Source organism: Paramormyrops kingsleyae, chromosome 14 (assembly GCF_048594095.1).
Source record: "Paramormyrops kingsleyae isolate MSU_618 chromosome 14, PKINGS_0.4, whole genome shotgun sequence".
Classification (NCBI taxonomy): domain Eukaryota; kingdom Metazoa; phylum Chordata; class Actinopteri; order Osteoglossiformes; family Mormyridae; genus Paramormyrops; species Paramormyrops kingsleyae.
In genome coordinates, this window is record NC_132810.1 from 7,210,353 (window position 1) to 7,233,956 (window position 23,604).

The 23,604-nt window shown below is 53.6% G+C and overlaps 1 protein-coding gene across 5 annotated transcripts in view; it reads right to left on the bottom strand.

The window, feature by feature from the left end:
- kif26ab (kinesin family member 26Ab) overlaps nt 1-23,604 on the bottom strand; it is a 76,228-nt gene that overhangs the window by 13,451 nt on the left and 39,173 nt on the right. For 4 of the 5 annotated variants that reach the window (XM_072699196.1, XM_072699194.1, XM_072699195.1 and 1 more), the window contains 2 exons: nt 20,566-20,738; nt 4,669-4,852 (listed from right to left, as the gene is read on the bottom strand). In XM_072699196.1, the coding sequence (XP_072555297.1) occupies nt 4,669-4,852; nt 20,566-20,738 (357 nt within the window). Of the gene's footprint in view, nt 1-4,668; nt 4,853-7,576; nt 8,553-20,565; nt 20,739-23,604 lie in introns of those variants that run through there. The other variant, XM_072699198.1, reaches the window with a different exon arrangement.

Sequence of the window (23,604 nt, forward strand, 5' to 3'; positions counted from 1 at the left end):
GCAGCCAGAATGTTGCCGTCGCAGGGAGCCGTAGACGTGATATACCGCCAAGCCGAGCGACGTGGCTGCCTTAAGTAGCATTCCCAGTCTCCCCACCTCTGGTCGGGAACCGCCAACGCCCCGCCCTCCCCCCCTCCCCCGTCCCCTGCAGTCTCTGAAATGAATTCACAGCAATGCTTCAATTAAGCTGGATGCACAAGCGACTGCACTGCATGGGACACTTCCTCTTCGCTTTAACAAATTAGCTACTCTGAAGGTCAGGGAGTCCTGTTCCCATCATTCATCCCCCCCCCTTATGAAACCACAGTACATATCAGATGCATTAACCTACAAGGCTCCTGGACCCGAATGGCTTGGTGGGCAGAACGGGACCCGGAACCCAGTATACAGGAAGCAGCAGGAAACAGCAAACGCTCTGCCCTTCTCACTGCGCCCTAAAGCAAAGGCAGCCTGAGCACCTCTTCATGTACATAGTGTGTAATGTTCACATGCTTGTCCAATAGCATTATCTATTTTTACAGCAGGATTATTTCCTGATGTAATTTCAGTTAAGTACTTTGGATGCAACTACAATTCCTCTCAAAATGGAAGATTTAAATTATGAAATGTTCACATTAGTCCTCTCCTCTTTTTTTAAAAAAACATCACAAACCAGAGAGGGCTTGTGAAAAGGATAATGGTGGTCATCATATTCCACGGCGTGACAGTAAATTCTGGGCCATGTGTTTCATGTTGAGGTAAATGACAGGCGAACCTTGGGCAGCCCTGCTCAATAAGCCTTGGTTACCATGACAAGGGGACAGCCTTTGCCCCCTCGATCGCTCACATGGACGCAAAACCTAACCCTCAAGCACCCCGTCACTCCCCAAGACCTCCTCCCCCCACCTGCTCTCAATTGTGCAGACTTGCGGCCCACAGTTGACAAGACATCCGGATCCAGTTCCAGCTGCCCGCAGTCAACCCCCAGCCTTCCCCCCAGGACCTCGGACAAGCTGCCACAGTTGGTCAACGATCCGGCTTGTACTCTGCACATGTTGGCCAGATTCCCATGCCAGTGTGAAAATCACACGCACTTGTGGCCAGGCTTTCTGAGCCTCCAGCCCACATTCAATGGACAGAAGCCACCTGACAACCACCACCAAGAAGACGTGACATGACGGCACTCACATCCACGGCTGGGTCTCACTACGGCGCACTCCTCGGCTGCCCAGCACGAGGTCCGTGCACGGGGCTCCAATTCCCTCCCTCCAAGTGTTAGAGCCTGGATGCTCTATGGCTATTAAGCGATAAGGAATTCAATCTGGGACAATAAAGGGGGCAGTGATGGAAAGGGAATGACCGCCTCACACCAGGGAGGAAAAACAGGCCCTCCCACTCTTCCTTTCCGCACAGGCAGTGAAACAGACGCCTCTGTTTTTCTTTCTACCCTTCACTTTCCCACATCGTTAGAGCCCAAACAAAAGGGTACCCCCCACCCCTCCCCCCCCCCCACAACTTGTGTGGATACTGTTACAAATCCTGCCTCAGTGCTTGGAGCAGCGTCTCTTACTGACTGCGTTCTGGCAAGATTCCGGCGGGATGCCGGCGTTCCTCGGGCCCAAAGCGCGCGGCGCCCTCCCCTCTATGGGTATATCATTTTGATGGACGCGTACATGTGTTGAACAAATGACTGTTACTGTGACATTTAAGCCGGCCCCTGTATAGGATGGCTCCAGTTCCCTGGCGACACAGCAGCCGGTATATTTACATTCAGCGGCTAGTGCACGGCGTGGTGCTCACATTGCCGCCCCCCCCCCCCCCCAATTAAATGGAATATCTTTTCCATCTCCCCTACTCACTACATCCTGCTTCTCCTCTCTGCAGCGCCAGAGCCAGCTTTGGAAAATGAGGGAGCAGATTAGAGGAAAAAAAACCACTGTGGTGGACTAATACAGAAAGATGCCAGCGTCATTCAGGGGAACGATGTGGACATCGGTGATAATCCTCTGAGAATAAACTGGGAGTGGTCCTTAGAGAAGGGACTGTCCCCATTTGCAGGGAGCTGAGGTTGTCATTGCGACAGTAGCATCGGTGTTTAGTGAATCATGCTGTAAGATGTGTTGGGATGGGATGCATGACAAGCTTAATTCTACTATATATACAGGGCCAGATCACTAAGGGCATAGATGCAATTCAAGCTACTTACATTTTAAACCTTAAAATCACAGAAAGAGCGAAAGGCATCATGGAGAAGGCAGAAGATCTGGGATCTGCCGACAAGACGAATCAGCTCAGCAATCAGGGGTCAGACCGGTTCAGACCGGTCGCTAGCAGAGGCAGTCGGTTAACGAGGCCCCCGCCCCTCAAGTCAGCCCTCAGAAAAACGACTTGCGGGGCCCTCGGGCCTTTCTGGGGCGACTTGAGCCAGGTGCGCTGCATTTTCTGAAGGAAACTCGGTGAACTCTATTAAAAGGATATTTAATGGGCAGTTTCCATAGCGGCGTAAACAATAGCCGGCAAACAGAGAGGAAGGGCGGGCGTCCTGCGGCTGAAAGTGGCCGTGTGAGAGAAGCACAACCTGGAAGCTGTTCCCTCTGCTCTTCCTTCCCCAAACACTTGTTCCAGTACCTGGGCCAGCAGGTGGCATTGCGGCAATGCGGCCAACGCAAGCCTAAGGGGGGCAGGAAGCCAACCAAGGCATTCGAGGTGAACCGTGAGCAGATTTCCAGCTGTGTGGCGGGATATGAGTGAGACACCTTCTGTATAAACTGTCTGTGACGTGCAGCAACATCGGGCAGGCTGGAGGCGAGACGTCTGAGTGAAGAAAGCTTCACTGGCTGCACTGCGTTCTACCCTAGGGCCAGCCATCTAAGGTGAGAAGCAGCCCTGACTGTCCTCAGGAGCTTCTGATATATCTGAGGGTGTGTATAGAGAAGCAGGGCAGGTTGGCCACACTGGGGTGCCCTATCAGAGCGCTGATCAGGACCCCCTCCTTTTCACTGTTTGTCCACAACACTGAAAATATGTCTAAATCAGCTTTACCGATTAACACAGACTTTTGTTCTAATCTCCAAACAGGCATGCTTGGTGGTCCACGTTCTCCCGTTACACGGAAGAATTCTCCCTAAGCCAATGTGAGACAGATGGTCAACAGTGAACGAGCGAACGACGCCGATCTTATCGGACTGGGTGAGCTGCGGCCAGAAGGAGGGGCCGCGTGGCTAGTTAGATGGAGCCAAGGTTGGGTTGCATGTGAGCCCTGGGCACCGCCACGGGCAAAGACCCCTCCCCACTGAGTGCCCGAGTCGCTGCCTGGTGCTTCCTGGGTGGCGCTTCAGAAGATTCAAGCTAAAAGAGCAGATATGATAGCACACGGAGCCGGAGCCGGAGCACTCCATGGGATTTCTGCTACTCCTGCAAATCCCACCTCCCTTTCCAGGCCTGAACTGTGGCCCTTCCTGTTGAGACCCACAGACCCCGAAAACTGCAAACAGGGAATGTCCTGTCTGATGGAAAATGTCCCTCAGAGCTGGGATTTGGGGGTATGCACAGGGCTCCCGCTACCTGCCTGCTGTGTGCCCTTATGCCATAATCACTGAGCACAGGAGAGACCCAAAAGTGTCTCCTTGGGTTTCTGGTTGTAAAATTCCTGTTCTGTGGCACGGAGACATTGGGAAGCAAGAGGCCAAGGTGCAAAAGCAGCCTCCTTAAAGGGATGGCCAAGGTGCAAAAGCAGCCTCCTTAAAGGGATGGCCAAGGTGCAAAAGCAGCCTCCTTAAAGGGATGGCCAAGGTGCAAAAGCAGCCTCCTTAAAGGGATGGCCAAGGTGCAAAAGCAGCCTCCTTCAAGGGGTGGAATAAAGACATGAGATGAACACTACAGGCTGAAGGATCACTTTGTGAACTGGATCTATCTAATTAGCCATGACCCCCCCCCCCCCCAATGCCTTCAGTAGCTCTGTGGAAACCACACTCCTCCCCTCTCTATAGAGCAGGAGTTTCACAAACACAAGATCACAGAGCTGCTTCGCTCTGTAATCCTTTAATTATTTCATCTGTCACCATTCATTTGTCACGCAAACGAGGGGGGAGCGGTGCTGATAAGGGGCAAGGTCACGGGTCCTTGGTGAAGGGTGGGGGGGGGACAGTGGGAGTGTCCTCAAGAGACACATTTAGTCTTTGCAGGAAAGTCAGTGAAAAGTCCCCCCTACAAATATATCCCATGTGTTTTCATACTCCTGAACATATGTCTGCTATTAGTTCTATACTAATATTTATTAATCACCAAGTAATTAAAGTGAGAAGCACAGATGTCACCCTGTCCCAGGATGGGCGGTAAGGTGGGGTGTAGCGGGGCAATGGGGGGCCCCGTGGCCCTCGGCCCCATCTGCACAGCATGGCCGCCCTGTAGCCCACGTGGGCCATCAGTTAGCGTAGCATTTCCCATGAGCACCAGCGCTCTGTCATCCCAGGCATCCATATCACACCCCTCCGCCCACCACTCAGCAAACTGTCACTGTTTCAGTGACAAGAACCCCCCCCCCCCGCCCCCTCCCCATCCGTGGAATTCCATAGCAGGAGTATAGCCACACAGATCGACTGTCTTCGGTATTTCGGAATGTCACTCGGCCCACACCTGCCGCAGTTCATCCAGGTGTCTGTATGTGCCGCCCCTCCCCGGTCTCCCTACCTTGCCCATGCCTGGGTTGTCCTTGACCTTGGACACACCGCGGAGCAGACATGGCGGCGCGGGCGGGGGCGACAGCTGCAGGGCGGCGCTGAAGCTGGTGGGGTAGATGCAGAGCTCCTGTGGTAAGGCCAGCGGCGCCGGTGGCTTCTTACGCTTTGACGACAGGTTGAGCTTCTGAGCTGCCCTAAGAAGAGGAGGAACAGGCCTGGTTAGGCTGCTCTGCTCGTTGGAGGGTAAATGCTGTTGTACCTTTGAGTGATGTGCTGGGGGGGTAGGCGGAGGAGGAGGGTGTTATTAAATGTCAGTCTTCTATATCAGTGTTTCCCATTCCGGTCCTTGGGGACCCACAGACGGTCCACGTTTTGAGTAAAAATGCGGGCTGTCTGGCAAGGAGCTGAGAGGGAGCAAAAACGCGGACTGGCTGTGGATCTCCAAGGACCGGGTTGGGAAACACTTCTCTGTATCAGCAGAGCTAGCAGATGGAGGGGCCTGTCCGCAATGCCCCTCCGAAAAGCGACAGCCTCTCGTCTCTATAGCACCACAAAGCCCCAGAGAGGACAGGCGATGTCGCAGACCAGCTGGAACCACCGGGATCCGCACGGGCAGATCCACGTGCCGCGCCGGATGCCAGAGCCCGGCGCCATAGTCCCCCCCCCCCCCACAGCACCCGCGGGCTGCGTCCACCCTGTTCCCTGCAGAATCACTCAGTGTGACCCTGACGTCAGCACCCCCCACCTCGGCATTTCTGCTTACTGTGGCACCATCGTACCCACATGCAGTGAGGCGCCCATTCAGTCATCCCACTGTAAAAACCTTACAGTGGCACTCGGCTTCTCACTAAAAAACAGCTACGTTTATATGGGGGAGGCCGTAGGGGCTGCTGAGGAAGCCCGTTACCTTAACAGACCCATCAGAAGGCCGATTACAGATTACCCCCCGCCCCCAGCAAGCAAACCGTGCATCCTGTTTCACACAGACCCGTTCACCTACGTCCCGAGGTGTAAAAACATCCCTATTCCTGTTGTATTATTCAAATTGATCGCCTGCAAAGAGTCTGTAAAGAGCTACGTCTGTCTGAATTTTATTTCAAATTTTATTTATTTAGAGCTATTGGAATGTATTCCCACCGGGGTGTGGGAGGGGGGCAGGGAGGTCGCACTTCTTCCCATTCCCCAGCGGGGGAGCAGTGAGTCACGCCCATAAGCGGCAGAGCTGCCGGGACTGCCAGCGGTGGGGCCCGGAGCGAGTCAGCCACACTACCAGGCTCTTCTTTAGAACAGAACCAGCACATTCTGGAAAAAAGATTAGAGCACCAGGAAAGGGCCCTGGGTCAGGGCCGAACCGGCACCCTGGTGATTGACAGGAATTAAATATTCACAGAAATCACTGAAGAGATTCTCTTCAGATTTAACCTGTGCTGGGCTTCTACCATGTATTCATATGTTCATTCACACCAGATGTCCCCACAATGTGATTAAAATTTGCTATTTTAACCTTGTGAGGACATTTTTTCGATCCTCACAAGGGTAAACTCAATTTTATATATATACACTGTATATTAAAAAAATATGACTGCAATCAAAAAACTATAAATGCCAAAAGTCTTGTATTTTGTTTGGTAACTTATGTTTAAGGTTAGAGAGGGGTAGGGGTTAAGGTTGTCACTGTTGGGATTATGGTTATGCCCATAGACATGAATGAACCTTCCCCACAAAAATCTGAATACAAACAAGTGTGTGTGTGTGTGTGTGTGTGTGTGTAGGGAGCGTACATACAAGTGAGTATAACTGTGATCATGGCTCGAGTGTGTGAGTGTGTCACTCTGTGTGTGAGCATGTAATTGTGCGTGAGCATCAATGTAAGACTTCAAGGACGTGAGATTAAAGGATCTTGCCAACATGTGTGTGTCTCTCACCAAGAGAGCCAGCTGCTTCTGTGAAACCAGCCTGAGCTCATTAGAGTCCTGCTCCAAGCGATTTGGACTGGGGGGGCTGCCGGCAAAACCCCCCCCCCCCACCCCCCAGCACCCATGCCTCCTGGAGTGTCAGTCCCGGTCCTCTCACATTCGACGCCCCCTGGAGCGGCAGCCCTTACGCACAATCAGGAAGCACAGTGCCGGCTGCTGGAGTAATTACTGCGTCCAGGAACGGAGCTTGGGGAGCGGGGAAGCGTGTAAGAGGGTGTGTGTGTGTCTGTATGTGCAAGTGTGTGTGTGTCTGGGTGTCCAAGGCATGTAAACTGAGGTTGGGCTATGAATAAACACACACACGCACGCACACACACACACACACACACACGTTCAGACTGACAGAAGCCTATGACACGATCGCGGTGCCCAGCTCCCTAAGTAACCTTGGGGCTGCTGTCCTCGCACACAGCCACACGGGCGTGAAAGCATCTCACCACGGAGCGTGTAACCTTGAGGTTAACCACCCTGCCTCCCCCACACGCGCACGCACGCGCACACACGCACACGCTTGCAGTGCGGACCGGCACGGTAATATGGGCCCATGTCGGGCTGCCCGAAAGCAGAGCGGCCCCCGCCTGCCTGGCCCCTCTGGGCCCCCGCGATTCCCGCTACGTGGAACACGTCCACACTGAGACGTGCCCACCTGTTCACCCCCCGCCTCATTTTGCGACCCCCAGACAGAGATGCTAATGTGAGGAACAAATATCAACCACCCCCCCTCTGTAGACTATGGCGTGAACGGCAATGCTCCCCCCCCCCCGCCACCCTGCTGGGAGAGTGAGCTCCCGCCAGATAAAGGGCAATTAAATGATGATAAATGGTAAAACTGATAAAGGCTAGCATGGCAACTGACATAAAGTCGATGACCGACACCTGAGTAAGCGTGAGACAGCAAGAAACAGCGCAGGGCAGGCAAGGTGGGCGGGGGGGTCTACTTACAGCTCATTCCAATCCATCATCTACTGAGTGTTCAGAACCGCGCCGTCACACTGAGAAAGCTCAACTTCTTCCATCCGCTTTGGCCGCTCGTTCGCTCCACATCCCATAATTTCTGCACATGTGAGGCAGTGCGAGGGGGAAAGCTTGCAGTGGGGAGGTCAGGGGGCTTCCCTCTCGATCGTGCGGATCCCCGGGAGCATCGGCGACGGGGAGCCCGGCCACATCACCCCGGAGCCGCACGTGGGAAAAGGAGTGGGGGGGGGGGGGGGTCGCTGTCAGCAGGCACAGGGTGCTGGGACCCGGCGTGGCCCCAGGGTGGTGGGCTTGCCGAGGCAGGGCAGGGAACAGCCCCCGTGGTCCATGCTCCCTCCTGCTCCCACTGCCCGTCGCGTCCCTAGGCGCCAAAGCCGCCTGCTTCCTGTAATCCCGGTGTCCGCGCCTCCTCTCGGCTCCTCCACACTCCTCTCTGTCTGGCTCCTTGCTCCTCGCTCGCGCTCAGTCCCTCTGGTTCGCTCCAGCACGCAGACAGATCTGCTCACCTACAGTCCCCGCTCGCGCTCTCTCTCTCCCTCTCTCTCTCTCTCCCTCTCGCTCGCTCCTCGTTAATCCTTCCCTCTTCACCTCCACTGAAAGGCTGTAGCTAAGACTTGCTACCCTCTCTGCCACAGAAGTAAAAAAAAAAATGGGGAAACCCCAGAACAGGAGGGATGAGGCACAAAAGACGTTTTTTAAAAAAAAAGTACAATAAAATCCCTTCTGAGGCAGAGCCGTCCTTCCGGAGCCCAGGGGCGGCAGAGGGACCTCCTGCTCTCAGCGGCTGTCCTGAGCACCTCGCCTGCGTCTCCCTCTCTGTCCCTCTCTACTCCTCTCCCTCTCTCTCCTCGGCACAGCCCCTTCTCCTCCCGCCAACGAGCCACACGCACACACTCTCGCACGCGCACTGCTGCTCCGCAAATACCGCGCACACAGAGAAACCCCCTCTTCATATGCTCTCGGACTTCAAAGAGATTTGGTTAGTGTGGCTGCCCGTCTGTCTGCCTGCATGTGCACGCGTGTGTGTGTGTGTGTGTGCGTGTGTGTGTGCGTGTGTGTGCGCGCACGCGTGCCTTTGTGTGTCTGGGGCCTGATCGTTCAGACGACTGAGACAAAGTTGTTAATCATAAGCACGAGACGAACAGGCAGCAGCTATGTCTGACAGACACGCCAGGGAGGGGGGTGTGAACAAAGGGTCAGAATACAGACGGACGGACAGACGGCCTGGCAGGAGGAACACAGACCGACCAACTAATGATACAGGTGGGGGGGGACTAAGCATCCCCGCTGTTGCCAATTTAAGCCTAGGTCAAGCCTGGCCCCGCCTGTGGCTGCGGCTGAGCCCCTCTACCCCAGTAGAGCGAATTCCAGCCCCCAACTGGTAGAGATTCATTCCCTGCCCAGCCTATCTCACAGACCGGCTGCCGAGGAGCGAAGAGGCAGGCAGTGTCTCCCCATGTCTCTCCTCCAAAACCCACCCATGAAATTAACTTTCATATCTCAGTTCCAAAAGGCGAGAGTCCAGCCCCCCTCCCCCCACCGTCTCCACCTCGTTTCCCCCATTTTTGACTCGTATGGCTGTTCCCCCGGAAAACCATGGCAAATCGCTATGGGAACCCTGCTGTCTATTCCCATCGCTGCATTCCTATGATTTTGGGCTTCAGTTGCTCCACCCTGCATAGTGCATCCTACAGCTGGCCAAGGTGTGGGGGGGGGGGGGGGTCACCTCACTAGACAGCGATTATTAGTTTATCTAGCAAGTCACAGTGCTAGCTAGCAGCCATTTATGAGGTGACCGATCACATGACTAATTGCCGCCACAGCTCACGTGCTGATTGGCCAGGCAGACTAAAAAAGGTGTGGCAGTAACCACCCCTCGTGGGTCTGAGCAGGGCGGATCCAGAAGGCAAGTGGCAGGGGGGGTCCTATTCACAGGCAGCCCAGTAAGGATTCTAAAACCTACAAATGAATGCAGGTAAGATTATCGCAAGAAGCGGCTGTCAGGGAAACGAATCCCGGAGCCTTTTGTGAGGGGGAGAATGGAGAATGGACATCTCAATCTGGAGCGGGAGCACTGGGGAGGGAACTTTCAGGGGAGGGGTGGAGTGCTCACACTTTTTAAAAGCCCCACCATTGCTTTGCTGTCAATAATCTGTCCAGGCCCTTTTCAACCTTTGTCAAATTAGCGGGAGGAATTCCTCAGCGCTGACAAGTCATCAGCCCGGCCCCCTCATTAGACCGCTGGCCGGAATCCGTCCCCATCCTGCTCCCAGCCTCCTCAGCCCTTGCGGTCCCACCGCGCAGTTTGGGGCTAATTAGCCTGTTAGCCTCGTTTACCACCCCTGACGCAGCCTTTTGTCTTCCCCTGATCCCATCACCCTCCAGCCCAGTTAGCTGCCGTCTGCCCAGTCAGTGCTGCTATCAGAGTGCAGGAGCCCAGCACTGATTTCTTCTTTAAAAAGTCGGTCTTTATAAAATATAAATGACCTTTTTTTTTTTTCCTTTTCTTGAAGTATCTGTCAGGCAGCTGGACAAACATGCTAATGACAAACAGCCAGGTGGTGGCGCTGTGGAGAACAGGATAGGTGAGGGATCCAGACAATGGCAGAGCTCTACTGTAATTCCCTTGAGTACTGTTGATATACAAACACATCCAGCCTCACTAGGTGAGTCATAAGCTCGCATCATTATCTCATCTGCTAACTAACTAATGTTGTTGTCAGAATGACCAATGAGGAGAGTCGCCACCCTCCATGTCTGTCCCAAATACAGACTTCAGACCTCAGATATACGGGATGATGTCACCATCTTCAGCACCGTCACTGGGATGTGATTCAGCTCAACGTCAGAGACGTTAGTATGCAGTGACAAAATAAACAGCTCCTCAAATGGTTCCTTTGTCCGGACAAACGCTTTTTAATTCCATGACTGAAAATGATCAAACATATGTGATAAACCAGCCTTCCTCACTGTGGTATACATGCCGTCGGACACTAAGCACGGGCTCCACATATCTGAGGCATGCAGGAATACTCATTCCGCACCACTAGTGTTATCTAGATGCACCCCCCCCCCCAGCCGTGAGTTAGAGTCACCTTTCCCCTCAGCAGAGCCAAGCCTAAAAGCAGGCTGGGTGTTTTGTTTGGCATAGTCAGTGAAAAATCTTCACTTTCTCAACTCCTGACCTTTGGAGGAAAACCAGCCTGCTCCTCATCAATCCAACGCCAACTGCTTGACACTTTTCCAAAATATGCCTATTTATAGTTGCGCTGTTATTGAAGCGTGAGACGGATGGGGGCCCCGAAAGAAGCTTCAGGGAAGCAGTAGTATTTAAGAGAGGCTCTGGCCGCCTGCATTGCCCCAAACGCTGGGCTACTCATCTCTGTCCTTCTTAGCTCCTAGCCAGTGACTCCAATCTCCAGATGAACCTCTTTATCGAATTTCAAACCTGTTATTAATCTTTACAGCCACTCATCCATCTATCTACCTTCCCGCTCAGGTACCAGGGATAAAGCTCATTAAAATGTTAGAAGAATCAAGAACCTACTGTGGTCTGCTAGACTGGAACTGCTGGTAGCATTAACCGCTAATAGTCCTTAAACTTATGAACATCTGTGTTGAAGTCAGCTCAGTGATTCACTGAAAACCAGTGACTTCCTTAACAGCGATGCCTGGATGTATCACCCTTCCCTGTCTGGGTGATACTCGGATACCTTGCGTTTGGGATGGCACACGGGGGGGGGGGGTGTCCCGCCCCGGCCAGATGTTCAGCTGCAGGGTGCTAGAGGTACTAGCTAATCTTCAATGGTCCTCAACGGCCGTTACAGGTTACAGAAGGACAACGCCACAACTGTCAGACCCATCTTGTTTTCCCTGCCTGGGTCCGAAATCCCACCAGGGGAAGCCCTGACTGCCGGCTAATGTGAAATGACCTGGAACAGCGAGAGCAGCTCTGCCGGTCGTGCACTCGGTACAAGATCATTAGCATGCGCGTGGGACAGCTCCCCCAGAGACACCTGGGGGGGGACATCTATGTGGGCTGCATTATGCAGAAATAAATCAGCAGGGAACGTGTGGGGGGGGGATGAGATCTCACCCAGCAAATTACACACAGTATCACAGTGCATGTTGTCATGCAGCCAAACCCAAACATCCCAGTAACTGTGGGCTTAGGGGCTTAGTTACACAAAACAGAGCTGGGGACAGTAGATGTCACAGCCTCCTGTCTCCTTTGGATGTCAGAGTCACCAATTCAGAGTGAGGGAGATCTATAACAAGGCTTTGAGAACACGCCTACCCTACCCCCCCCCCCCTCCCGCCCTAGTGCCGGCGGATAGAGACAATCTGGAGATGTGACAGACAGCGACTTCAAACACGTGGATAACGGAAGCTCAAGTTTAATCAAACACCGGAACCAAAACAATGAATCTCTTGTGATGTTCTTAGAGAGCACCAGGTGCAAAATGAGTGTGGGGGGGCTGTTATGGTGGGAGAGAGGGATGGCGGGGAACAGTCAGAACGCAGAAACGCAGACGGAGGGGGCACCTCTCCAGAAAGCGCCTCTACAACCACTCTGCTGGCTGACAGCCTGAAATGCGGCAGACTGTTTTCTGCCTGAAACCAGAGAGTGGTAATAGGATCATGAAAGCCACATTAGAGCCAGAATCGAAAGTCTCCATTCCCAGGGTGCACCTGGGCAGGAGTCCCATGTTGACCTAAAATAAATTAAATCATTTGAGTTTAAACAGGAGAAAAAAATCTAATTAAAATAAGGATTAAAGAAATTTAATGCGGTTTATACACAATGCAGGCAAAGCTGAGCTGCCCCCACCCTCAGGCAGGTGAAATCGCTCACACATGTATGGCTACTGAGCTCACAGGGCCAGGGCAATGTGCATTAGCCGTACCTGCAGAGGCCCAGAAGCAGGCTGGGGGGAGGACGCAGTCACGCAGACTTCCTGGAGGAAGCTGGGCCACTCCTCGCTACCCATTAGGCCAGATGACCCAGCAGCTTCACACGAGCTTCAGCTGAATGCGCCAATTATCAAAGAGCCATGGAAGAGCTAGATCCTATGGAAGTACAACAGCCTCTCGCGTGATATCTAGTGGTGATCTCACAGTGAACTTTGTACACTGAGTTCAGTATAAAATTCAGCTCAGTAACACTAGAAATGAGGAAGATGGTTAAGTTTTTACTAAGTAATGGAAACCTTGATGCAAGTAATTATTGCATGCCCTCCCTCTCCAAGGGGCCTGATAAACCCATAAAATATCATAAGGGGGGGTTTGGGCATCAAAGAGCTCAATCAAAGGCTTGAGACAAAGTCGCAGCAGTGCAGCAAACCACAGGACAAGGCCCATGCCACAAATGATAGCTCTTCAGCGGTCTGACGCCGCTCGGAAGACGAGTTCCAACTATAACGGCTTGCGGCACTTTTTGACGCACCGGCGTAAGATGAGCTGGTACAACGGAAGTTAGTCTCGCCGCTCATCACGGCGGGTTTGTTGACTCAACAGAGCGCGAGAAAGCCCCGGAGAGCGAGGACCGTTTTCGGTGACTCCTGACAGCCGGCAATGAAGACGTCTGCGTGCATCGCTGCGAGGTCTCCCTGCCGCTGACGGAGATTAGCAGTGGCTTTTATCTCCGCGCCGATACTTCCTCCCTCCGCTCGCGATGGAGCTCCTAACGCTCGCGATCCGTGTCAAACGTGCCGCACAGGTGAGCGAGGATTCAGGGTATAATTACAACCCTCGTCTGCCGCTTGCAAGTTTCGCTTCGTACGCAGCACAGAAACCACTCCCCCCCCCCCCCCAACCTCACCTCACCCCAATCAGACGAGAGACAACATGTGCTGCCACGGGAATGCCTCAGGCGCGGTGGCGTACACCCGAAAGGGAGTGGGGGGGCTCGTTATGTAAACCCACACATCGGGGCCATCTCCAGGTCGTATCCGTCATACAGCCGAAAGTGAATATGCACGGCACCAGCCTGAAGTTTAAGGCAGCAGGGGTACAGGCAGATAGGCCCAGGACCCCAGGACACCCAGAGTCCTATCGAAACCGGACAAGTTAACCCCGTCCTGTTGTGGCCGGCATCTTAATTAATCACTCACAAAATAAATAAATAAGAACACATGGGAGGGATGCTGCGACAGGAAGTGAGAAGCAGGGGGAGACAGAGTGCTGCTTCAGTCAGCACCTCCCTCATTAATCACTCACACCAGGCACCTACAGATTATTTATTTACCCTGCCCATCCCGGCTGCGGCAGCAGACAGCCCAGGGGCTGCTGGGAACATTTGTGATGGATTAATCAACGCCTGTCCGAGAGAAGGTGACCGGGGCTGGGCGGAGGGGGGGCGTGGAGGGCAGGGGGAGGGGTCAACACGTGTTCCTCAGTCTGCTATCTATATTCTGGTGAATCAGCACGATGTGAGGGTACAGTGGCAGTCTAGTGGGTGGGGTGGGGGGGGTGGAAATGTGAGCGGCAAGTTTAGTCGTGAAGGCTGAGGCCACCAGGCTCTTCTTGGAGAAGGAGAAAGTCAGGGAATTCGAGGGGAGAGCAGAGAGGTTGGCACGCACGAGCTCCTTCGTTGTGGTCCTGTAACAGCGGCCTGCTTTCATGCATCAATGGCCACTGAGGCCCTGATCAATAGTCTGGATCACAGAGGGGAAAAAGACGGAATCACGTATCGGCCGCGACCATGATGGATGAGAGGCCGACGCGGCTGACAGGCGACGGGAATTAATTGGAAGGGGGCCGGCCAGACAACGGGCCCGTGAGAGGTCACAGGGCACAACGCGGGGGGAAATTGGACTCGCAGACGAAACGCCCCAAAGCTGATTCGACGTTCTGGCCCATTCCCGGGAAAATGCTGTTTCTGATTAACAGCTCACCTGGTATCATGGAAACACACTCGGTAATCCTGCGATGCTGCGGCGCACTCTCCGCTGCATTTCAGCATGCAGACACGCTCACGCGCAGTCAAACGCTTGAGCCGCCGGAAGCCTGATAATGGGAACCCCGAATACGCCCTTCTGAGCCGGGGCACGAACTGATTAGAGGCTTTAATCCTCCCTGACACCGGGCGATCTGCAGGCATCCAGAGCAAACAAAACCTCGCTGTCAAAGCCCACCGACCATCACGGGCCGGTAAAAACCAGACAACGGTCCCTGGGGAGGGCTCTCGAATTTTTCCGACTCAACCGCTCCCCCCGAGAGGCCGCGGTTTAGGACTGATTGAATTTCTAGGAAGTTAGAAGGTCGAATCCATGTGCCTCTGGAAAGCTGCTAAGGAAAGGTGAGGAACAGGGAGAGGGAAGGTGAGGAACAGGGAGAGGGAAGGTGAGGAACAGGGAGAGGGAAGGTGAGGAACAGGGAGAGATGAATTCTGGGAGATGCATTTACTTGGCGATTGCTCAACTAGCTGCTTAGACAACAGAGTTTATCCTCTGTGGTGATCTGAGCACATCCACCCAGCAGATATATACTGTCAGCCGCAGGGGTAGAATCACACTGGGACCTTCCTCAGATGAGGAATGGGGGCTGGGGTGCAACTTCGGAAAATGAGCTATTGGCTGGGGAATCAACTTACACACTCCGGACTAAATTACAATAGTATGTGAATTACGGTCCATTCCTGCTGAAAGCATCACAACAGCAGTCTGTCTCTGAGAAGCTGGGGAGCCACTAAACTGGTCTGATTTGTTGATTTAAGACTTTATCTTCATAGCCACCCCCCCCAAGCTCATGTCCAAGCTACCCTGCCCCCCCCCCCACACACACACACACACAGCTAAAGGCACTGGCAGCCCTAGCCCTGCACCACAGCTTCATCCGAATCTGCCTCCTGGCCTCGGAGGAGTCTGATCCCTCCTCAGCGGGGAAGCCGACGGCATGGGGCTTAAGCAAACAGACCCGGAACCCAAAAGCTGCCGGTTCCAGGTGCTGCCCAGTTGTGGTACCTCGGGCATGTGGTCTCGCCTTAACAGCAGCAGCTGTGAAAGCTTCAAGGTGGGAAAAATAAAGTTTACTTTGGATTTAAGGGTTACAGAATCAACAAAGCAATAAGGTGCAGATGAAGGAAGTAAGAACGAAAGTTAGTTAAAGGGTGTGTGTGGCGCCTTTTCCTCTCAGTGATGCGCGAATGAGGTCCAGGGATGGCCAGTCTGAGCTGCAGGAGCTGGTCTTTCTGTACCTGTAAACTGAATGGTCAGCAACACCCGCCATTTACCCACAAGCCTTTGCAGCATATGTCTTTATCTGTCTGAGAAATGACAACTCAGGGGAATGGCTGCCCCCCTCCCCACCCGAGGCACAAAGGTGCTCCTTCATCAGGTGACAGGAAGCACAGGATGTTCCACCCCCCCCCCCCGCCCCCGCTTGATTGACACTGAGCCCCTTTGTGTCCCAAATGAAAGGACCTGCTTGGGACACCACTACTACTAACCAGTCAGCGCTTTTCTTTCAGGTCTCGTAAATAACAATCCCCCCCCCCCGCCCACCCCCACCCCACAGCACCTCTCCACCCAAGCAAATCGCTTGCCAGGAGTTCTGTCTGACAAAGTGGGTTATGACGTCCAAAACAGGACCATGGGGGTCCACCCCCCCCCCCCACAAGAGAAAACTCACCCCGGTGTGGTGGCTGAACGGCACAACCTTAGAGGTGGCCTCCTGCAGCAGCATGGACTCCCGTTTACGCCTCTGTTAAGTCTGTTAACAATTACCTCTCCTTTAAAGCTGACTAGAGCAAACAAGGACACAGCAGAGCTGTCCGCATGGGAAATTCCACAGACTCCTAACATTGACGGCTCAGTTTGGAATCAGCTCCCAACACAAAGCAAAGCACTCAAATATACACCCTGCTTTCCTTATTAGCGGCCTGCACATAAATAGATCTTAAAAAGTGTTTTCCCAAAGATGGGAGAAGTTCTCCTTTGGAGCTCAGCTGTGTTTTCTGCACGGCTGGCAGGTACAGTGTGGGGGTGGGTCAAACTGGATCTGGAACCAGCAGGACCATTAACACCCATTAACGGAGAGAGGCAGGAGGTAGCTGGCTAGCTGTGAGAGGTCCCATCTGGCTGGGAAGCTGAAACAATAGTCCCCCAGGACAGGAAGAAGCCTAGCTCCTCTTCAGAGAGGGGGGGGGGGGTTCACTCAACACCTATATACATTCTCATTCTGCTAGACAGGCCAGTGATAGCCCTTAACACCTGGGCTTATCGCACCCGTCTAAGTCACAGCCCAAATCACAGCTGCCATTAAGCACGGAGAGGCTGATAGCCTTATTACCGGGTGATAAGACCAGCTGGTGTCAGACCACAAAGTAAACAGGGGTGCAGATCAGCGGCGATGGGCTTGGACAACTTAGCTACTGGTCTTCCCCCTTTTATCAGGACACAAGCCTTTGGGATGGTGAACCTGGGGGGCCAGATAAGGGTGGAAAAACATCAGCCCAAATAAAGTTCAGGAAAACACACGAGGTGTCAGGCTGTAGAAATAAATAAGCACCAAACAACCCCCCCCCCCCTTCTGAAAAAGTAGTGCCCTCATGTCAGCTGTTTCAATTCTTTGCACTCAAAGTCATCAACTTAAAGTCATCAACTTAAAGTCATCAAGCTTTACTTAACAGGCTAATTTTCACAACCGCATTTCTGCTAAGCTTTCCAGAACAAAAGCAATAAAACGCCAGGAAAACTGACCCACTTCTCTGTCTATAACACACAGGCATAAAAATCGGACACCTAAAAATGGCGACTGCGATCGTCAGATTGTGCCCTGACATATGGAGACTGACAGGCGGCAGCACAGACAGCCGTATCAAACCCCAAAACATTTGAAGGGGAGTCTGTGTGAGGGACAGCATCACGGCACGACCTTGGGTGCCACTTACCGGAGCCCCATGATCTTCTCCTGTCCTGATGCCGTGAAGCTCCAGCCCAAACCTGTCCACCATGTATCTCCTCTTCAGGCGGCCAGCATACTGAGCTCAGAACGTGCTGCCGGCCTGTTTACTGCCCGCCCCCACCTTTCCACCTCCCCCTAGCAGCATGGCCCAGCGGCTACCTCACAGCAACACCCCCCCCCCCCCCAACTCAACCCAAGTCCCTCCGCTGTGAATCAATGTTAGTGACGAGGATTATGGCCGTCACTCAGACTCTGCTGCCCAAATGGGTGATTAGTGTGGATTTCCCCACTCTCTCTTCCTCTCTCTCCATCCCTCACTCTACTATGTCCCCGTCCTGCAGGGGGGTGTGACGCGGTGCAGAGTGACACCCCCCACCCCACTTCACACAGGAAGGAAAGGACACACCGCTGACCTGCACTCCCCCCCCCCCCATCCTACCCCCCAGGGGGCGTCAAACAGAGTATTAATAGGTAAAGACGGCCACTATTGGCATTCATGAGAACTTTGAAGATGCCCTTTGAAGCTCACAGAGGAGAACGAGGCAGCGGTGTGGTGCTGGCCGGCCCATGGCCTCCTGCGCTTTGTTCTAAAGTGAGCTCAGTCATTCACGAGGGTCTTCAGTCACTCGCACAAGCGCAGTGAGACCTGCTTCCTGCGCATCTTAAATAAAACATGTAAGCTCAGTGGGGAGCGAGGAGGCTTTGTTAATCCCGGCCAGGGGTGGCAGGACCGCTCTGTAATGAGGCCCGGATGCTGTGCATTTCATCTCAGAGGAGGGGAAGCTTTTGTTTCTATGGTTACTTTGTGGGGCCTCTGCATCTGGCACAAAAGTGGGGGGCTTGTCTGGCGACAATCTCCTAACCAGGTAGCTCAGCTGAAGGTGGGGGGTGGGGGGTTGGTCACCAATCTCCACCAGACAGCCGTTCCACGGGTCCCTACCCCCTGCCCCCTCCGGTGCCGCTCCTGATGCCACAGACTAATTCTACCACCACCCCCCCAAGAGAGTTTACGCTTCCTGTCTAAAAAGGCAGTCCGTGACTAATTAGAACAGCAGCCTGCACTGTTCCCAGCCTCCCCCCCCCGCCCATTAACCAGAGAGCACACAGAAGCAACAATTGGGTATGTAACCCTCTGTTTCTATCCAGGAACCACCTACTGCCTCTGCTCACCCTGCATATACCTGCCCCCCCCCCCCCCCCCCCACTAACCAGCTTGGGGGATGCACGCCGCTGAGGCGTATTTGCCATTTAGCATCTGTGCCCCCATTTTCCCTTCCATCATTAAGTTGCCGTAGACGATGTGTTAAACATATGCTCAGTCACACACTAAGCGGCCAGCGGCAGCCCCCTCCCCCATCAATCGGCAAAAGACTAAACAGGGCTTAACTGGTGAGGGAACCGTGGGTCTGTGTGTCATGTGGGGGGGGCTGCAGAGGCTCCACGCTAAACACATATATGCGGCCGGGGAATGCGACTCACACATGACCGGGGGTGGGAATGAAGGCCCAAGCTGGGGGTGGGAGCCTAATGAATTCACCCTTGGACTGGGAGGCAGATATGGGATGGTTTGATGAACACATTAATCTGCACCTGAATGCTCCTCTCGGTGTCTCCCCATTTTCATTTAATTTATCGACGGCAATTGAGATGGCAGAGTCAGCCAGTCCCTGGATCAGGTGGGAGTTAAGATCCTTGCTCAGGGACCCATAAGTGACATTGCTCTGCTGACCCTGGGATTCGAAACAGCAACCTTCTGATCACAGATACCCTGTACTAACCCACTGTGTCACATACTGGCCCAGCACAGTCCTACACTCCTCCTGTCTTACACTGGAGTTTGCCTGTAATTTTGGTCACAAGAACGTTTCTACAAGCGTGTTCTGCAAACACAGCATTCCTCAGCCTATCTGCCGACATGCGTGCCCGTCGCTGGGCAGATGGGGGGTATTCTGCATCTGCAAACAAAGGCGGCCTGTGTCCCGCAAATGACCCCCCCCCCACTCCCACAGTGTGCCGGGTATAGTGCACCAGTGACCTGAATGCTCCTTTGTAAGATTAAACGAGCAAGAAAGTCACAAGTCCGTCAAGGAACAACAACAATCATATTATCTGACCACAAAATGTCCTCCCGCATCACCTTCACCCGGAGGCACAGTGAGGAGTTCCAGGGTTCGGATTTGGCACAGCCACTGTTTTGTTTTGCAAAACTCAGTCAGACAAAAAAAAAATCTTGGCTAAGAAAGATGTCGGGATGAAACCGAAGGCCTCACCTCGCTTCCCGCATCTCTCTCCCACATTCCCGCTGCGAAAACAGAGCCAAAGCCAACATGGAAGCAGATAAAGCAGGAGACAAAATTAACCCCGGCATTAGCGGGGTCAGTCCTGCACTCCTCTCCAGCCGGGCCCGCCCGCTTTCTAGCAGGGCACACCTCAACACGCTAGGTTGTCCACCCTTCTGTTCTGGTTTGGCATTGTTCCTGGTCCTGGTGGTACTGACCAGGGCATGGTCCTGGTCATATACCAGAGGTCTGCTTTGCAGTTCTCACAGTCACGAACCCCTGTGGAGGGCTTTGGTGCTTATGATCACCCCACCTCGCAAGGCCTGGTCTGCTGATGTCCTACGGGGTTGCCTTACCCTGTTCCCACTCCACACAGCTCCTAGCCACCCAGACACCCAGGATAGGCTCTGGGGAGCCACTCTATTCCCAAGTAACCAGCCTAGGAATTCATCAGCAATTTATTCCATTACAGTGGGCAGTCCTTAATAGTCTACAGGTGGTCCAGGTGGGGAAAATTCAGAGTCCAAGCCGGTCCTCGGGGACCCGCAGACGGTCCACATTTTTGCTCCCTCCCAACTCCCAGGAGGTGGTGGCACTAGCGATTTGTTACGATGATTAAGATGGGGCTCGAGCTGATCGCCGATGTCGCATTATGAGTTGATGAGTTGCAGGACCAAAATAGACCTTAAGGGGACTAGCACCAAGCTCATGGTGTCAAGGTGGTGGTGGTCGTGGTGGGGGGGGGGGTTCTGTGTGAATGCAGACCCTCACCTTATGAAGAAGGAGGCAGCGGCAGAGGTGCTCGGTGTAGAGGTTTGAGGTGTGGGTGTAGTCCGCTCTCGCAGGGGGGGGCTCCGAAGCAGGGCAGGGGCCACTGGGCCATTGATGCTGATGACCTCAGGGCACATGCTCTCCCTCCCCACCTCCACGGTCAGGCCTTGACTCTGTAGGAAAAGAAAGGAAAAGCTTCCTATTGAGACCTGCAGATAAACACCAAGGAACTATCATCGTCACGGTCAGATACTATCTGCATGTTCACACTGTGAGCTAAATCTGTGAGCTGGTCAACACCAAATGGGTCTCAGAGACTTTGTCCTACATGAAGACATTCAAGGGTTTTAGATGAACCATCAACACAAAGGGCAGCTGGTGCATCCAGCAAGTCTACCAGCCAGGCAGGGAGGTAGATGATGTCATGTACTAAGTAAGAGTAACCATGGTGCGTGCAACTTGCTGCCATGGCAACGTGTCCTTCTTAGGTGCAGGTTAACATACAGCCATGCCACAACCCATCAGCCACGCCTGTGTTGGGAAGAAACCCCAGAGATCTTAGCGTCTCAAGAGCCTCTGCAGGTTGGTCTACGACACACCAGCAAGCAGCGTTTAAGAACAACTCGCATGCTGGCCTGAAATGATCTCCTGCCTCATCGTTCCCGGCAAATTAACCGCCTCGTTAGCATCACGTCAGAGTCAGGCACGGCGCGCGGAACGAGAGACCATGTGACAGCACTGTGAAACACCCGCTGGGCCGCCACTCACTACCCACAATCCCTTCTCTTTTCTTTAAAGCTGTGACCTTTTTATCCGCCTTTTCAAATCCACTTCCTCTCCAACAAAGGCCTCGCTGAACCATAGCCTGTGATCAATATTAGCCAGCGAGGGTCTTTGAGCACACACAGGTTATTAATAAAAAATGAGTCGTGCAGACAAAGTCGTCCTGAGCGAACTATCCTCCACCTCGCCACGTTACACCGGTGCTCTCCGATTACTCTACACACGTTGGCGTGTAATGGGATATATTTAAGCATTGTTACCAAAATAAAATAACCCGCATCGTACTCGCAATCGCTCACGGCTGTGTCAGAAACATGAGGTCACGGGCCTTTCACTGCTGGAGGAGCAGATATGTGCATTACATACGGGTAAATGCCAAGCGATGGGTCTCATGGCATCTCTGAAAGTATCTGACATGTCTGCACTGAGCACCATGCTCCCCCCCCCCCCCCCCCAAGAGACCCCCCACTTGTGTCCCATGTGCACGTTTTCATATTTCGAAGTGGACGCTCTGGAGGCTGCAAACTGGATCCTCACAGTCACGCTCGCGATTTCCTAAGTGTGTATTGCAGAGCGGGGGTGCACGGCAGGCTGACATTGTTCTCACGCACTCAGCGGGGCGTCAAACCCAAGTCACGCGGGCCGACGTGGGAGGTCGAGGCCCAGGAAAAGCACTGGGGTGGTGGGGGGGGGGGTTTGTGGATCAGGGTTGCCATAGAAACCAAAAAAGTAGGAATGCATGGAGTCCAAGGCACTGGTGGACATATTGGCTGTAGGTCATGAGGGCTTCAGGTGGGCTGTGAGGGTGGGTGAGCCCCCTCCCATGGCCCCAGACATGCTCCCTCGAACCTTCAGCCTTCATCAGTAAAAAGGGCAGTGTTGCTGAGGACGCACCCCAACAACCTCCTGGAAAGCCACAGACCCCACTGGGATTCGCACCATCACGGCCCAGAAGAGATGCCAACAGAACCAGGAACTATCAGCACCCACAGAACCAGGAACTATCAGTGTGTGCATGTCAGGGAAAAGTCAGGACTAAAGCCTGGGTGTGAGGACGGGGCGGGAAGCAGAATAAAAACATGATTTTGACTTGATCTTTCGGTCTCCATGACGACAGGAATGGTTGCGATGGCCTCTGTGCAGTCTTGCTGCACTACCGTATCTCACGGGGTCCTGAAAGTCTTCCCGTTGTCTCAGATCTGCTCAGGTGAGCTGTGCTCTCACCACACTAACCTTTTCTGCAGAGATCAGAGTGGCAGCGGTCCCCATGACCCCCAAAAGTGCAGCTGCACCACATGGGGGCTGTCTGAGACAAACACAATCAGACAGGCAGACAGGCAGACAGGCTGGGGGGGGGGGGGCGGGGGTGGAGCAGACACACATCCCCCACGCTCAATCGCCTCTCCTCCAGTACCCACTGCATGATGCCACCTGTGCCCAGCTGTACTGCCACCGTTACACAGGAGACCCACAGGCGAACCAGGGCAACCGGGGTAACAGTCATGCAGGGTAACAGTCATGCAGGGTAACAGTCATGCAGGGTAACAGTCATGCAGGGTAACAGTCATGCAAAACCGAAGGTGCTTATTGTGCCGTGCTGCAATACCTAATAAGATCGGACTGAATCACGACCGGCTACAAAGGCAGCCTTCCACATGGCCGTAAATTCCACTCCCCTTTCCGGAATGTTCAAAAATTCATCAGAGCTTCACTCTGGGGTTCGGTCCTCTATTTCTGTGTGCTGCCCGTCAGCTGAAATAAATCAGCGAGCCGAGCAGAAAGCTCTGGCTAGGCTGGCAGACGAGGATCAGGAAGCCCGGCAGAGCGTGTGACGACGCGGCCCATCGTTAGCGGTACAGTCCGTCTGGGAGGACCTCTAATTGGCGGCCGTCGTGCAGCACTCTTTAGTTCAGGTGAGACAGCAGCCCCATCTGTTAGTTCATAATCATTTTATTTATCTACATACTTAACACACCCTTTTATCCACACTGACATAGACTGCTTATAGTCTTACGCATTTCCCTCTCTGTGCGACCGGCTGCTAAGTGGAGTTTAAACCCTCCCTCTGCCGAGGCCCGGATGGCCCGGTCCATAAAGCGCTCGAACTGGTCCGTTTGACCCTACTGCCTTTGTTTTAGTCCCGTCTGGCACCTTGTGTCACCACCTGCACTGGTTTTCAGACAATACATTGAGTAAAAACAAGCGCTGTGCTTCAGTGGTCCCAGGCTACCGTGGCTAGCAGCTCAACTAAAAGCT